The 14,790-nt window shown below is 41.7% G+C and overlaps 1 protein-coding gene across 1 annotated transcript in view; it reads right to left on the minus strand.

Annotated features, from left to right (window-relative positions):
• Nucleotides 1-14,790, minus strand: part of LOC111661854 (neural-cadherin-like) — a 79,930-nt gene that overhangs the window by 38,591 nt on the left and 26,549 nt on the right. The window contains exons 3-10 of the mRNA XM_023415539.2: nt 13,267-13,492; nt 10,815-11,019; nt 9,523-9,634; nt 7,135-7,384; nt 4,246-4,388; nt 2,551-2,723; nt 963-1,131; nt 147-317 (exon numbers count right to left, since the gene is read on the minus strand). Coding sequence (XP_023271307.2) covers nt 147-317; nt 963-1,131; nt 2,551-2,723; nt 4,246-4,388; nt 7,135-7,384; nt 9,523-9,634; nt 10,815-11,019; nt 13,267-13,492 — 1,449 coding nt within the window. The remainder of the gene's footprint in view (nt 1-146; nt 318-962; nt 1,132-2,550; nt 2,724-4,245; nt 4,389-7,134; nt 7,385-9,522; nt 9,635-10,814; nt 11,020-13,266; nt 13,493-14,790) is intronic.

The raw sequence follows: 14,790 nt of genomic DNA on the forward strand, positions 1-14,790 counted from the left end.
CCCCCCCCCACACACACACACACACACACACATATATATACACATCTCCATCTCACCTTGTTTACTTGAGCAGTTTTTAATGGTTCTGGTTATGCTCTGCTTCAGTGATACTATTTGTATTTCATTTGGATACCAGCAACACTTACACTCATAGCGCAAATTCTCAAACTTGGGGCTGTTATCATTCTGGTCCAGTATTTGGATGGTGAGCTGACAGATACCGATGAGCGGCTCCTCCGCCCAATCAGTGGCCGTTACTGTAATTGAATACTCTCTCTGCCGCTCCCTGTCGAACCGCCTGGCTGTCACAATCACTCCTGTAAATACAGAACAATAATCAGCTCGTTCCCCGGCCCCAAATGTGCACACATGAATACTTATACACTCATTCATCCATTCAGCAATTCTTCATTTCACCCCTCCACGTGTACATCCATCCATCAATCCATATAACCATCCATCCATCTAGATATCCATCTAACCATCCACCCATAAATCAAAAAAACAAGTAAACAGTTATAAATTTATTCTGAATAAGTCAAGCATTCCTTTCAAGCACAGTGACTGTTATTAAATCTTGAGATGAAGACGACAGAACGCAAGCATGAACGCAAATGACTGACAGAATAACATGTTGACTCCACGTGTCACGACTTCAGAACAGCTTCTCTTTCTGCCTTTCACTTCATTATGTAGAGCCATTTTTATAGACTGAAGTTTCACGCCAAGCTACACCAGATCAAAGGAAATGATGACTGATGGATAGATACTTGTATTTGACTCTTAAAGAGAAAAAAAGAAATATGAGAACGTTTCCTCTGCTCTCGGATCAAGGTTCAACTGCTATGACCAGTGGAGATGTCAATTACCATTAAAATGTAGCACTGTCTCTCTAGAGTAATCTCTGTGCTCTATGTCTAATTGAGGCCTATTTTAGCCCAGACAACCCGCAACTGCTCTACCTGTGTCTGGATGAATTCTGAAGGCAGGCATAGCGCTGTCTCTGTGCATTAAGCCATATTTGACTTTTCCATTTGCTCCCTCATCTGCATCCACAGCATGCACTCGCAACACAAAAGTCCCCGTTGGCTGGTTCTCCAGCACTGAAGCCTGCTCACGATATTGCTGGCACTGAGATGGAGAGAGGGAGGGGGGTAGGGGTGGGGTGGGGGGTAGAGGCACACAAACACAAGAAACAATTCTCATATATGAAAATATATTGTCAGAATATGTTACATTAACAAGAACACAGGGATCAAAGAAAATAGACTCATTAAATAGAAGGTCACTACGCACATAACAGGTACTGTGCACAAAACAAAATATAGAAGTTATAGATAAAGTAGCAGTAGCATCTATGGAAACGAAAACACATGAGCTGATTTTTTTTTTTTTTTTTTTTTTTTTGAGAGCCAGCAGTGAACAGCTTTGTCTTAGCCAAGAATTCAATCCATTCCCTCTAATGAACATATGCCCCAGATAAAGAGCTGCTCTCTGGAGTCTGCCTTTTTTTATAATCAGATATAAATGCTAGCTACTCTTTTAACAGAATGGCCATGAAAAAGAAAAACAATAGGCAAGGAGGAGTGCAAGTGAAACAGAGGGAGGGAGATGGATCAAAGGATGTGAGCAAGCGATAGAAAGAAGAAAAATGCAAGGGTTCATGGGATGTGATGGCAAAGACGGTATGGCCTGTAGGTAGCTCTTCATCAAAAACGACATAATATGATGCCAGCCTAGACGGTTCTAAGGCATAAGTTGATATTTAAACAAGTCAAGTTGCCAAGACTTTCCTGCCCACCTCAGGAGCTTCGTCTCTGCACGAGTATGTCTTCTACCGAAGTTCAAGTCATTCCTAATTAAGAAGGAAGTTAATTAAACAGGTATAGTATATTGTGATGATATTGCACTTTTTTTCATAAATTAATTGAAATCCCAATGGAGCGCCTAAAGATAGAGTGGGTTGTGCAGGCTAATCAGAACTCATGGGAAAACAGAGCGGAGAGAGACGGAGGCCAGGGAAATGAGAACGCCTGGGCTAAAAAAAATAGAGTTGGTGAGTGGGATGAGGAGATGGAGGAAGGAGTGATAGACAGAGGAGTAGCTGAAGAGCTCTGAGTGGATGAGACAGACAGGCAGATGAGAGCACGTTCTTTGCAATGACATGAACGACTGAAAACATCAGGAAACAGCAAGCCCAGCTCTGTCCAAAGGTAAGAAAATCTGTCAGTTGCTTTGCAATTGGTCTTTGCAACAAAACAGTAAAGATATTGTTGCCTTTGGATAGGCTTGCTGTTCCAGTCCTTATGCTGAGCCAAGTTAGCAGACATTAGAGTGGTATCAATCTTCTCTTAATTTCTTTAAAACTGACTGAAAATTAATTTTGTTTTTTATTCAACTGTCAAAACACAGCGACTCCAGAAAAACAATATATATCATTTCAGGAAAGTAGTCCACGGGATGAGCTACTGTCGCTAAAAAATTTACACAATTGTGAGAAAAAGACCCGGGCTGAGTAGAATGACTTCTCCTTAAAAAAAGGATCCTCACCTCCTCAAATACAGGTTTGTTGTTGTTGACATCATCAACCCCAACGATGACCCGGGCAGTGGAGGAGAGAGGGTGAGGCCCGCCTGATGCATTGTCATCTGTGGCCGTCACATTAAGGACATACTCCAGCCCTTGAAGCTTGGGCAGGGGAGTGGAGCGGAGACGAATCAGCCCTACAAAGACCACAGGCGTATTAAACTACACATTATAAAACATGGTGTGTCCTAACAGAGCAAGTACAACCGTTCCATTAGTCATTAAACAGGATGTTGTTGCGGCTGTGGCCTTGCATGGTGAAGGATGCGCTATCGATAAAAACGCAGTAGAAAAAGGCCCACATCTTGCTGTTGTTCTAGAAAACTGGAGTGAGGTAGCGAGTGGCGGAAATTCACCTCCAAAGTCCACAGAAAGGTAAGAATGTGATATGCAGACTAAATCCAAAAACCCATTTCACAGTTGTGATCTTGTCGCATTTTCTAATCTAATAATTGCATGCTCTCCTCTAAAGATGCCCATCCAGCTCAAGCACTTGAGCGGAAACATAAAGTAGTAAGTGACTCGGGTTAGAAGTTAACCAGGCTCAGCAGATGCCTATTAGCTGTTCCTCTCTCCCACCTTTGTCTGCTTTCATGTAACAGTCAAGATAAAAGGTGGGATAAAAGGATGCACCATCTGAGTCAACATCTTTCTCGTCAACAGTAATACAAAAACATCAGAGGTTGCAGGACGAGCAAGCAGCCTGTGATGTGGGGGAAACTCATTGAAGTGAGAGCATGGGGAGGCTTTTTATTCTCGCGTTGTGTTTCTATTCATCTCTTTCAATGTTCTTGATTAAAGACAGCACAGCACGCTGATACACGAAGATGCGGGTGCCTGACTTTCCCTTCTCCCAATTTACTTATGAGCCCGGCTGCCCACAGAGCAGAGAAGGGTCCTAGCTCCTAATGACAATGCGTGACATTGACAGTGCTGCACCACTACATTAAAATAAGTGAACTGTGGGATGTACATGGTAATTCTTCCAGCTTAAATGTCAACCTTGTTTACAAATGCGACATCTAGCAGCTATTCAATGAGACAGCACTCATCGTACATACAGTAAGAGGGAAGCTGTGTAGTGGTTTCCCTGCACCCAGAGGACGCCGACCTTAGCATTTCCTTGCTCTGAGGATACACAGAAAGGGTAGAAAGGAATATAGAAAGACGGCACAAAAGAAAGAGGAGCTGGCGGAGCGCAGCCTGAAGATTGTGAGCTATGATAGAGCAGTTGTTGTGAAATTGAATTGAAAGGGTTGGGTGACAAATGTCACAGCGATTGCCACTGGTTTCGGATCAAAGGGTAAATAAAAAAGATAAACTGCGCAGTCACCAATGGTAGAAAGCACAGAAACATGGGGAACATTCCTCTCTGTATCTGGAAAAAGAAAAGCCAAGTGTGGAAATTTCCTAAATAATGTCATCGTTTATATTTATGACTCCAATAATAGAAAAGGCGGCACTCATATTGAAGTTACAGCTTTTAATATCAGCTTTCAATATCTTTCCACATTGACTTTGAAAGTAGAGGGCGTTCATTCCACACCAGTGTGGCGGGAATGTATTAGAGAAAATTTAATGTGTGATTTGACGGAAAGCCTGTCAATTAGAGTGAGAGGTGCAAATGTGAAGCCTGGCTGGAGAATTAAGAAGTATCACCTTTCTGGCTGTCAATGACAAAGTTTCCTTCCTCATTGCCTGCTGTTATGGAGTAGATTATACCATCACCATCTGGGTCTTTGGCCAGAACAGTGGCGACGAGGGTGTTGGGGCCCGCGTCCTCGGAAACAAACGTTCGATATCTGCAAAAAGGAGCTCAAGTTGAACAAGTGCAGGGAAATGAGAATACACACGCACGGAAGTGACGAGTCAATGATAGAAACACACACAGACAGCAGATATGAATCATTTACACTGTTCAAAGCATCAGCCGGCTTATTAGACTTATGGTTGTGGCTTTTGCTTGTCACTATGATTTAACCTGTCCTCTTAGCTGGCAAGACCAGAGACAAATGATAATGTCGACTGGGATGTTGAAGTCATTGAACAAATGGTGCTTCCACATACCCAGCCCACTGTGGGCCATTTGATCCAGTGCCTTTTAAAATGTCAACAGTGATTTGCTTGCTCTGTGGTGCTGGGCAGCGAGATGCCCATCGAGACACAGGAGACTGATATACCACTGTGGTACAAAGCACAATGGGGTGGAGATGAACTACGTGACTTGGAGGACGTGGAGATGAAGAGAAATGGAAAACAGTGCAAAAGGCAGGTGACAAAAAGGAAGGCTGGCAGTGAAATGACAGGTAAAGTGATATGTGGGAGTGAGAGGGAGAGAGAGAGAGAGAGTTAGAGAGAGGAGCTAGATATAAAAGGGGGCGGCGTTCTCACAGAGTTTGAGTTGATTCGTCAGCAGAACTCATCCCCTGTGAGATTTTGTGCTGTATCCTCTTCTAATGCGTGTGCGTACGTATGTGTGTCTGTGGTGGAGGGGGCTGAGGGTGGGAGGTGGGGGTCGGTGTCTGCAGTGAGAAGTTAGAGGTGATTGATGGTTTACAGAAGAACACTGATGGGTGATTCATCTCCGCCAGCCGCGACAGTCTCCGTGGCAACATGAGTGACCTGTAATCTGTCACCCGGCTCAGAGGCCACCTCTCCGCAGCTCTGTGGGATGAGACATATACACTCCCTCTGCTATGCTTCCTGAAGCATCTCCCTACATCTCACTGAACTGCGAAGTTATACTCGACTGAGTGCGCTTGTCCGTCTATTTGCTTGGCCTGCAAGTCCAGCCCTTTGCATTTCCATAGGCTCTCTGCCTGTCCGTCCCTCTCTTCAAATCACTTTTAGCCTCTCTACAACTCATTCAGATGTGAACTAACAGGACATGTCAGGAAATATTAACCTGTCCAATCACATGTCTGAGTATTTCAATTAGTCTGACATAATACGCATCAGTCTTCCTCTACATGTCTGTCTTTTGGACAGCGTCCGGCTCTGCCCTCACGGCATTTATCTACATCTCAGTGAGCCACTGTATGATGAAGCGGCCAACACACCCTACCTGGCAAAATGCCTGCATTTCTAACTATCTGTTTGCTGGTCTGGCAAGAGTATTTGACTGACTGCCGACAGGCTTCTCTGTTTATCTGCATTTCTTACTGGCTGTCTCCTGTCTACTCACTACGAATCTTTTGGTTTTCTCTACTTGCCTGCCCTGCAACCATGCTTCAGTGTGTGTTTTTCTCCTCAGTTACATGTTTGTCTGCCTACATCTCCACCTCTCTGCCCACCTGTTTGTTTGGCTGTGTCTGGCCACCCACCGAGACTGACACCTGACAATGGAACAAGAGCGAGCAACAGAGGTCTGCAACAGTCTTTTCTGAAGGTCATTGAAACATGACTGACAGGACAAGCCTCTTACTCGTTTGGGGGAATAAATGCAGTGGAGCCACAGTGACAGTTGCTGCCCACCCACTCACACAGCTTCGCCATAAAGGCGGTCGAGGACACACTGGATTGCATCCGTATGTCAGTTTACTGCATACCTTTAGAGAAGGCCAAAAATAAACCCTGCGTGACGCTGTGTGAGTCCTTGATTTTAGTCCAATATTCAACAAGAGACATTTTTAGCAAACCCCCTGAATGTGCTATGAAAGTAACAATGTCACACTTTGTTTGTGGTTAATGTGTGAGAAGTGAGTAACAAATTGTTTTGATGCCAGATGGCTGTGATTAACACGGTAAAATCAAATATATTGAGTCTGTCTTACTGGTAGTGGTTTAACTACTGCTGGGTTGACACATCTTGGCCACTATTAATGGCAGGACTCCCAGCATCAAATATTATTGCAATGAATAGCCTGCAGGAAGGCAGGTCTGTGATGTGTGATGTAACGACTTATATATCTGTGATGCAACTACCTTGTCTGCTCAAAGAGCAAAGCTTCGATATAATGAAATGTGATCAGCTGGTGGACCAGAGATGAGGCAGCGCCAGCAGGAGGAACATTATTTAAACTTGTCATTTTGGTGACAAACTTTGATCTTTGCAGTTGAACTCACTCCACGGTTAAGGCTCAAACTTTTGCTTTTATGATATGGCCTACAGTAACAATTCAGATATTCATAAGTGCACCTTTGGCATCTTGCAAATAAACTTATTGTGTTGTTTAAACTCAATAACACACAAGGACACACGCAAACACTGAATACTTTTTCTAATAGCTTATTGATCTACTCACTTTTGTGTCTTGGCCTTGCACTGTTTTTATTCCAATATATAAATTGGAGTCCTCAATAAGCAGGTATTACTGTCAATTACTACAATTATTACAACTTTCTCTTAAAATCTTGGTCCTGATTTTGGAGGTAAGATTATTAAAATAAGAAATTCTTGTTTGGTGTAGGTAAAAAAAAAAAAAATAGACTCAAAATAAACTACAAATGATTATGCCCAGCATTAACAGGGAAAATGATGGAGGAATTACACGGTTTATGAAAAGACTGTGTGGGTGTATTGTAAGTATAAGTAATAAAGCTGCTCACATTGGCTGTGAGAATTCAGGATCCTCGTCATTGACGTTTGCCATCCTCACACGGACCGTGGCAGTGCCAGAATGAGGCTCATCCCCGCTGTCCACTGCCATCACCACAAATTCATACAGATGGTTAGGCCTCTCATAGTCCAGCCGGCCCGCGGGGAAAACGGTCCCATGGGGTGAAATGCTGAAGTCCGGGCTCAGGGTGTAATAGGTGAGCTCAGCGTTTAACCCCGAGTCACAGTCCGTGGCTAACACTGTGACGGGAGGGAAGACATCACACAAGGACCATCAATTAACAGTTAATCGAAAAGAGCTGATGAGATGGCATCAGCTGATGAATATGTTGACATCTGTGTAGATCATTATCTCTTTATGGCCTTGCTAAACATGTAATAGATCATAAGCTCTGACAGCTACAATTACTAGCACACAAACTGCACTGCAGTCTTCTAGCCCTCCAGAATGATTACCATCATTTGCAAAAATGAGCTTAAAGACAGCAAAAAGACTCAGTGAAATGAACGAGTTGTATTTTCTGCAGAGACTGTTTGGAAATGATTTCATTCTGAGGTAATCACACAGAAAAACTATAGATTTGTTTTGAATGTGAGATGAGATTTTTTCCTAAGACTACAGCCAAAGATATCAACACCCTTGGTTGCAAAGCTAATTTAAGTCTAAGTTTGCTATATGGTGAATTTCACTTATACTCACTGTTCCCCTCTAGCTCATAACACTTGCATATTGCATATTCTTTTGATGTGTTTATTTCCTCTGTGTCAAGCATCGGCACTTGCAGCCTGTGTATCTCCATGCTTCATTCTCCTTCCATCTCAATGTCTTTTAATATAGTTGAAGACCGGCAATTTACCCTGCACTCTTTGTATAGTCTGTATGTGACTGACTCGTTAAATGTTAAAGAACTGAAGGAGTAAGTTTCCCTTAAACCTCACTACTGTCACCAGTGCTAACAGTTTATATGTTTTTACCATCAACCTCAGTGGGTAAAGTTGAAGTGATAGCCTCATTGTAACCTGTTCATCTGTGTCTTTGCCCAGTAAAAGCAGGGTTGATGGGATAATGGGGATTTCACTCCCTCTGTGCCTCAGATCTTTGACATTTCATCAGTTAGCTGCGCAGCCCACCAGTTCTGAATTGTTGGGAGCATTCTGGCCATTCGTCTGAGGAAACTGGTGAACTATAAAGTCATACATTTGCAAGGTATATCAGCTTCAGTCTATTTGTGGCTTTGAGATCTAACTTTCCCACTGACAGATCTTTCAGAGGACTCCCTGTCTTCTTTCTCTCTATACCTTTGATCTCTCCTCTGCTGAGATTTTCCTTTCTGTACTGGTTGTTTTATTATTTTTCATTGATGCGCTGGTTTGTATTGGGTGCCATATTCTCCTGCCGCTGGCTCTGCTGTGGCAACAATTTCTACCACTCTGGGCTGTGTATTCGAATGTTTTCAGATTAAATTTGTTCCATTTTTCTCAGCCAGAATGCACTCGAAACAATTGCCCAGCCAGAGATTCCCAGGAATCACCAATGGTAGCCCATTGGGGACAGAAGTCCCACAAGCACAGGAGCATTTGACAGAAACTGCAACAGTGAATGAGGTAAAATGTAAAAAGAATACGCCTGAACTCCTGAATAATGGGTTGTTGTTTTTTTTTGTTTTTTTTTTCCAATGTGCATTATCTGTGATTTCAAGGGTATTAGTGAGTAAAGTATAACAGACTGTGGACAACTCGTGCTGAGGTATTTTTCTATCTTAGGGTGATGCTAAATATTGCAAAGGGAACTCAGAAATACTGTATCTTTAAACACCTGAAGCTCACGAATGCAATCAGAAGTGTAATTTTTTTTTTTCAAGCAGCAAACGAGATAAAAAGTGTCAGTGATCTTTTTTAGGAACGTAGTATACATCAGCCATAATGGAACAAGCACCCGGATCTAATTAACAGATATACAGTAAATTTCTACATCTCCCACAGCACAATATGTTTCTTCATTTTTACAATTTAAGCAATCATGATGGCAACACATACACCTCATAATTGACAATTACAAGGTAACCTCATGCCATAATAGATCAATTTACATGCCATTATTCACACAGCGCACAATAAATCAAATGTATAGTGTCTTTGCAGCTAGTTTCATTTAGCATAATAGAGATTATGATCGCAGATCTGAAAGATGTAGTTTCTTTCACTATGTAAAAATGGAAGCATTGTGGGTCCAAAAGCCAAAACACTGACTGAATCTTTGGCTTTCAACCAAAATACATCTGTTGTTTTCTTGTAGAAAAGTGAGTTTTTTGATAGTTTCTCTCTCCACTTCAAAAAGAAACAGATGGGTGTGAAATATGGGATCAGAGGAGTCTCACCCTGTAGCAGGGACGTTGCCGTAGTTACAGTCTCAGGGACTCCATCCACACTGTAGATGGATTGGAGGAACTCTGGGACACAATCATTCTCATCCGTTATCAACACCTGAACCTGATTAGCGCCAGCATGATGGGATAAGAGGAGGAGAGGAGAAGAGAGGAGAGAAGAGGAGAGAATCAGAGTAGAATAATACAAAATTAGCCTCTCTTTAATAACCCTCAAATCCAGGAGACAACCATATGAAATTGTCTGTACAGGAAGCTGACCTCAAAACTTAATCTAAATTGCATTCATAGTTTCTCAAGTTACCAGTTCAACACATCCTTTATCTTCCACTTCATGATTTCCCTGAGTCAAAAATAGAAATGTTCTGAGCATGTGTGTGCCTCACTGTGTGTTTTTGACAAAGGCCCTTAGCCGCCCTCCGCCCTACAAGCTCCCTGTCACCACTGTGTGTAAAGTGTGAAGTGACAGCTGAGTAATAGTCCTGAAATAGCTGGGATAGGTTTTCCCAGTCTCCATCTCCTACTCCACAACATGCTGCTGAGCAGAAAGATTTTTGCCTACTAAATCTGTGGTAGGAAGCGAGCGCCTGACATGATAATTGGGCAACAAAATCTTCAAATTAATAATTTAAATGAAACTGAATTCATGAATAGTTTATCTAGAAATATTCGTTTGTGAATCAAGTTTTTGGATTTTGAGTTTCTTTGCGAAGTGCCTCCGAGTGTGTTCTGTATTTTATACAGTTCATCTCCAGATTACACTTTTAACAAAAAGCACTTCACTGAGACACAGAAACAAAAGGGTGAAACAAACCACAGGAAAAAAAAAAAAAAAATCACTTGGGCCACTCGGTCCACTTGTTAACCTTTCAAAACCATTCAGCCGTGCCATTCGTGTAGACAGCCTCAAACCTCGCTGCCTCTCCTTTGTGGTTATCGCCAAGTGGTGTGATGTCAATAGGTCAGCGTGGAGATCAGATCATTGCTGTTAATACACCCTCAGTCAGCCGATATGAGCGACAGAACATTTAGGTGAAAACTGATCTGTCTGAGAGCTTTGTGAAAGCCCACAGGGAGAGCACAACACAACCAATCTCAGCAATACAGCCCTTTTTTTGTTTTTTAAATTTCAGTGTAATTCAGAACAGTAAGAGTAAATGCTTGTGTGACAGATGCAATAATAAAACATCACAGTGCACCTCAGCTTTGGGGTTACTGGACCTGTGCGCTTCGAATTCTTACATGACTCATGTTCGCTGCCCGTGTCGCTCTCTAATTAAACTAACCTCCGTGGCAGCGCTGAGGCTGCCGGGCTCCTCACTGGCTCGCACCATCAGAAGGTAACGTCGCTGGTCACTCTCGTAATCCAGCGTCCTGGTCAAACTGATCTCCCCCGTCTCCTGTCTGATGCTGAAAAGGCTGCTGGGATTGATAAGCAGGCTGTAGCTGATTGGCTGCTTCTGGAAGGAAATGGCAAACACCACCAGGAAACTGCGGAACAAAGAGAAAGTGATTTTGAAAAAAAGGGAAGCAGTGGTTGCTGTTCGATTTCAGTTGCACACATGTGAAATTGAAATCGAAATCCTCTTTTCCTACATCAGCGCCGCGCTGTAATGAAATCAATTTTCATATGGCCCATTGGCTATGTGCTATAAACACGGTCAATCAGTACTTGTCAGTTCTGTGTCATAATGTAATACTGGTATGGAGATATCAATGTTTGTCTTCATGGTTAGGAGAGTTTGGTGGCGTGTGATGATGGTAAGTCAACTGATGCTTGAGTGTGCTGGTGCTAAAATATGATTATTCATAAAGTCTTAACAGATAGTATGTGAAAAGTGACACCTTAGACAAATGTGGGTCTGCATCAAGTAATAACAGGAGTGGTGTTTGAAGAGACATGCATGCTTGTCAGTTTTAATTCTCATACTGTGCTGTACAGTGTAAAACTCTCCCTGTTGTCACACATGCATTCACTCTATTTCCTGGCAATTTACATATATGAGTATACTGACAACGGTTTAGCAATCTTGTTGCATTTTTAATACCGTTTTTCATTAGACTGCATTGTTATTCTGTAGTCAGGCAGTTATACCTATCGAGGTAACAATAAAGAATCTGACAAGGAGCGTTTGCTGATAGCCACAAGGGAATAGTCTACATTTGAATAAAAGCCCCAGAATAACTGTTTAACAACAAGAAAAAAAAAACCTCAGAAAAATGTTAAATATATACAGTGCAACTGAAATTTCAACTGAAAAAACAAATTGTGAAATATGAAAGATTAAGATAGATATATATTTTTTGTTTTTTTGTCACACTTACATGTTTGAGATCAAACAAGTTTTATTATCAGACAAAGATAACCTGATTAAATAAAAAAATGCAGTTTTTCAATGATGATTTCATTTATTAAGGGAAAAAAAAGCTATCCAAACCCACCTGGCCCTATGTGAAAAAGTAATTGCCCCCTAAACCTAATAACTGGTTGTGCCACCTTTGGCGGCAACAACTGCAATCAAGCGTTTGTGATAACTGGCAATGAGTCTTTCACATCACTGTGGAGGAATTTTGGCCCACGCTTCTTTGCAGAATTGTTTTAAGTCAGCCACATTGGAGGGTTTTCGAGCATGAACGGCCTGTCTAAGGTCCAGGTCCTGAAGCAGCAAAGCAGCCCCCAACCATCACACTACCACCACCATGTTTGACTGTAAGTATGATGTTCTTTTTCTGAAATGCTGTGTTAGTTTTACACTACATGTAACGGGACACACACCTTCCAAAAAGTTCCACTTTTGTCTCGTCAATCCACAGAATATTTTCCCAAAAGTCTTGGGGATCATCAAGATGTTTTATGGCAAATGTGAGACGGGCCTTTGTGTTCTTTTTGGTCAGCAGTGGTTTTCGCCTTGGAACTCTCCCATGGATGCCATTTTTGCCCAGTCTCTTCCTTATTGTTGAATCATGAACACTGACCTTAACTGAGGCAAGTGAGGCCTGCAGTGCTTTAGATGTTGTTCTGGGTTTTTTTGTGACCTCCTGGATGAGTAATTTTGGTCGGCCGGCCACTCCTGGGAAGGTTCACCACTGTTCCATGTTTTCTCCATTTGTGGATAATGGCTCTCACAATGGTTTGCTGGAGTCCCAAAGCCTTAGAAATGGCTTTGTTACCCTTTCCAGACTGATAGATGTCAATGACTGTGTTTCTCATCTGTTCTTGAATTTCTTTGGATCGATGCATGATGTGTTGCTTTTTGAGACCTTTTTGTGTACTTCATTTTGTCTGACAGGTTCTATTTAATTGATTTCTTGATTCTACAAGTCTGGCAGTAATCAGGCCTGGGTGGAGCTAGTGAAATTGAACTCAGCTTTCCAAAGAATGTGGTTAATCACAGTTAATTCATGATTTAACAAGGGGGGGTCAATTACTTTTTCACATAGGGCCAGGTTGGTTTGAATAGCTTTTTTCCCTTAATAAATGAAATCATCATTGAAAAACTGCTTTTTGTATTTTCTCAGGTTATCTTTGTCTGATATTAAAATTTGTTTGATGATCTGAAACATTAAAGTGTGACAAAAAAGCAAAAACAAAAGAAATCTGTAAGGGGGCAAATACTTTTTCACAGCACTGTATACATACTGTATACATATATGTATATTTATCATGATGTGTTACCTGTATCACACAGCCCTAATTCATCCCTGCTTATGTATGTGTGGGCGGATGTTAGTACTCACGGCTGTCCTTCAGGTGTGTTCTCTGGTATGGAGATGGCGTAGCTAATATTGGTGAATTGCGGTGCTCTGGCTCCTGCCATCACAGAGAGCATGGCAGGGGCACTGCGGCTGCCCAGGCCGTCAAGGGCCACCACACTTAACAAGTATTCTCTGTCCCTCTGCAGCACCAGCCCCGTGGTCACCACCTGGCCTGTGTTCTTCTCCACTGCAAAGCAGCCATCACCGCCTACAGGGAAATACAATGACATTATTTTCTAGCATTGGATCCAAAGTAATTCAATAATGCTGGCTTGAATACTAACCAATATGAGCCACAGAACATTTAGGTGAAAACTGATCCGTTTTGAATACTAACTCGGAAATGTTACCCAAATGGCAATTTAAAATAGGTGACTCTCCCTTGCTAGGCTTGCTGAGTTAAGACCCACAACACATAGAGTTTTATTTTTCTATAATATAATTCATGTTGCAACCTGTTGAACCTGAATGAGAGAGTTTAGGTAGGTGAGTGCTGTGTTAATGGCCTCTCTATAAGAAAGCATTAGTGACATTAGTCACACTTTGCATACTGGTACTTTCTTACATATGCACTGGGAGTGTCCTGCATTTTGTATGTAGTATCTTTCACTCTATCCCATCAACAATGGAAGCCTCTACATCCTCCTCCTCATAACCAATGGCTATATTTTTTTTTCTGATACCCTTTGTTTGCAAATAATTATAAGAATAATGACTGGCACTAAGCAAGAATTATGGTAATGTGTTCACATCTGTAAGGTGAAATCTCTGAGTGGTAGTGTGTCAGGATCTTTTGTATAATAATTTCAATGTATTTTTAAAAAATGTATTTATTTCTTATTAGAACTGAATGACTGGCTGATCTCTCCAGTTCAGGCTTGAAGAAACATAGTTGAGGGTGGCTGTCCTTGGGAGTATTTCACAATCCATTGAGAACTATTAATTACACTGCAGGTTAAACAGGTTGTCAGTAAACCAGATTTTTTAAAAACATTTTGGTACCTACATGTTTGGTAGCTTGCAACCTTCTTTTCATAGTGTGAAACTATCACCATGACATGTTTGTGCACAAGCATGAGGCTGCACGTGACTAGCCCCACTCATAAAGACAATGCTCCGTACTGTTACGAGTGGCTAAAAGCCTGCAGTCATCTTTAAAGGATAAGACTGATGTTATTCTATATTTTTTTCATTTTGCCAATAAATACCAGGAAAAGATGAAAACCGATATTGTGTTAATCTGTCTCAGTACTGTCTGACTTCCCGACCCTGTATGTATCACCTAGTGTCCACTGGCTCCTATTAATGATGAAAAATATACAAAAGATATATCGACAGCTTTTTCCAGGGTCTTGTCCTTGAAGACTTGCATTTTATAAAGTAGCCATATTCATTATGCTGTATGGTGAATACTGTCACTTTGAATACTTCTCTCCTAGAAAGATTGCAGCACCTTGATTTATGATTAAGTAGGTACCCTGTAGCATTTTTGACCACTAGTAGTGC

The sequence above is a fragment of the Seriola lalandi genome, unplaced genomic scaffold (assembly GCF_002814215.2).
Source record: "Seriola lalandi dorsalis isolate HSWRI2012SDOR001 ecotype SW California unplaced genomic scaffold, Sedor1 jcf7180002054553, whole genome shotgun sequence".
Lineage (NCBI taxonomy): Eukaryota > Metazoa > Chordata > Actinopteri > Carangiformes > Carangidae > Seriola > Seriola lalandi.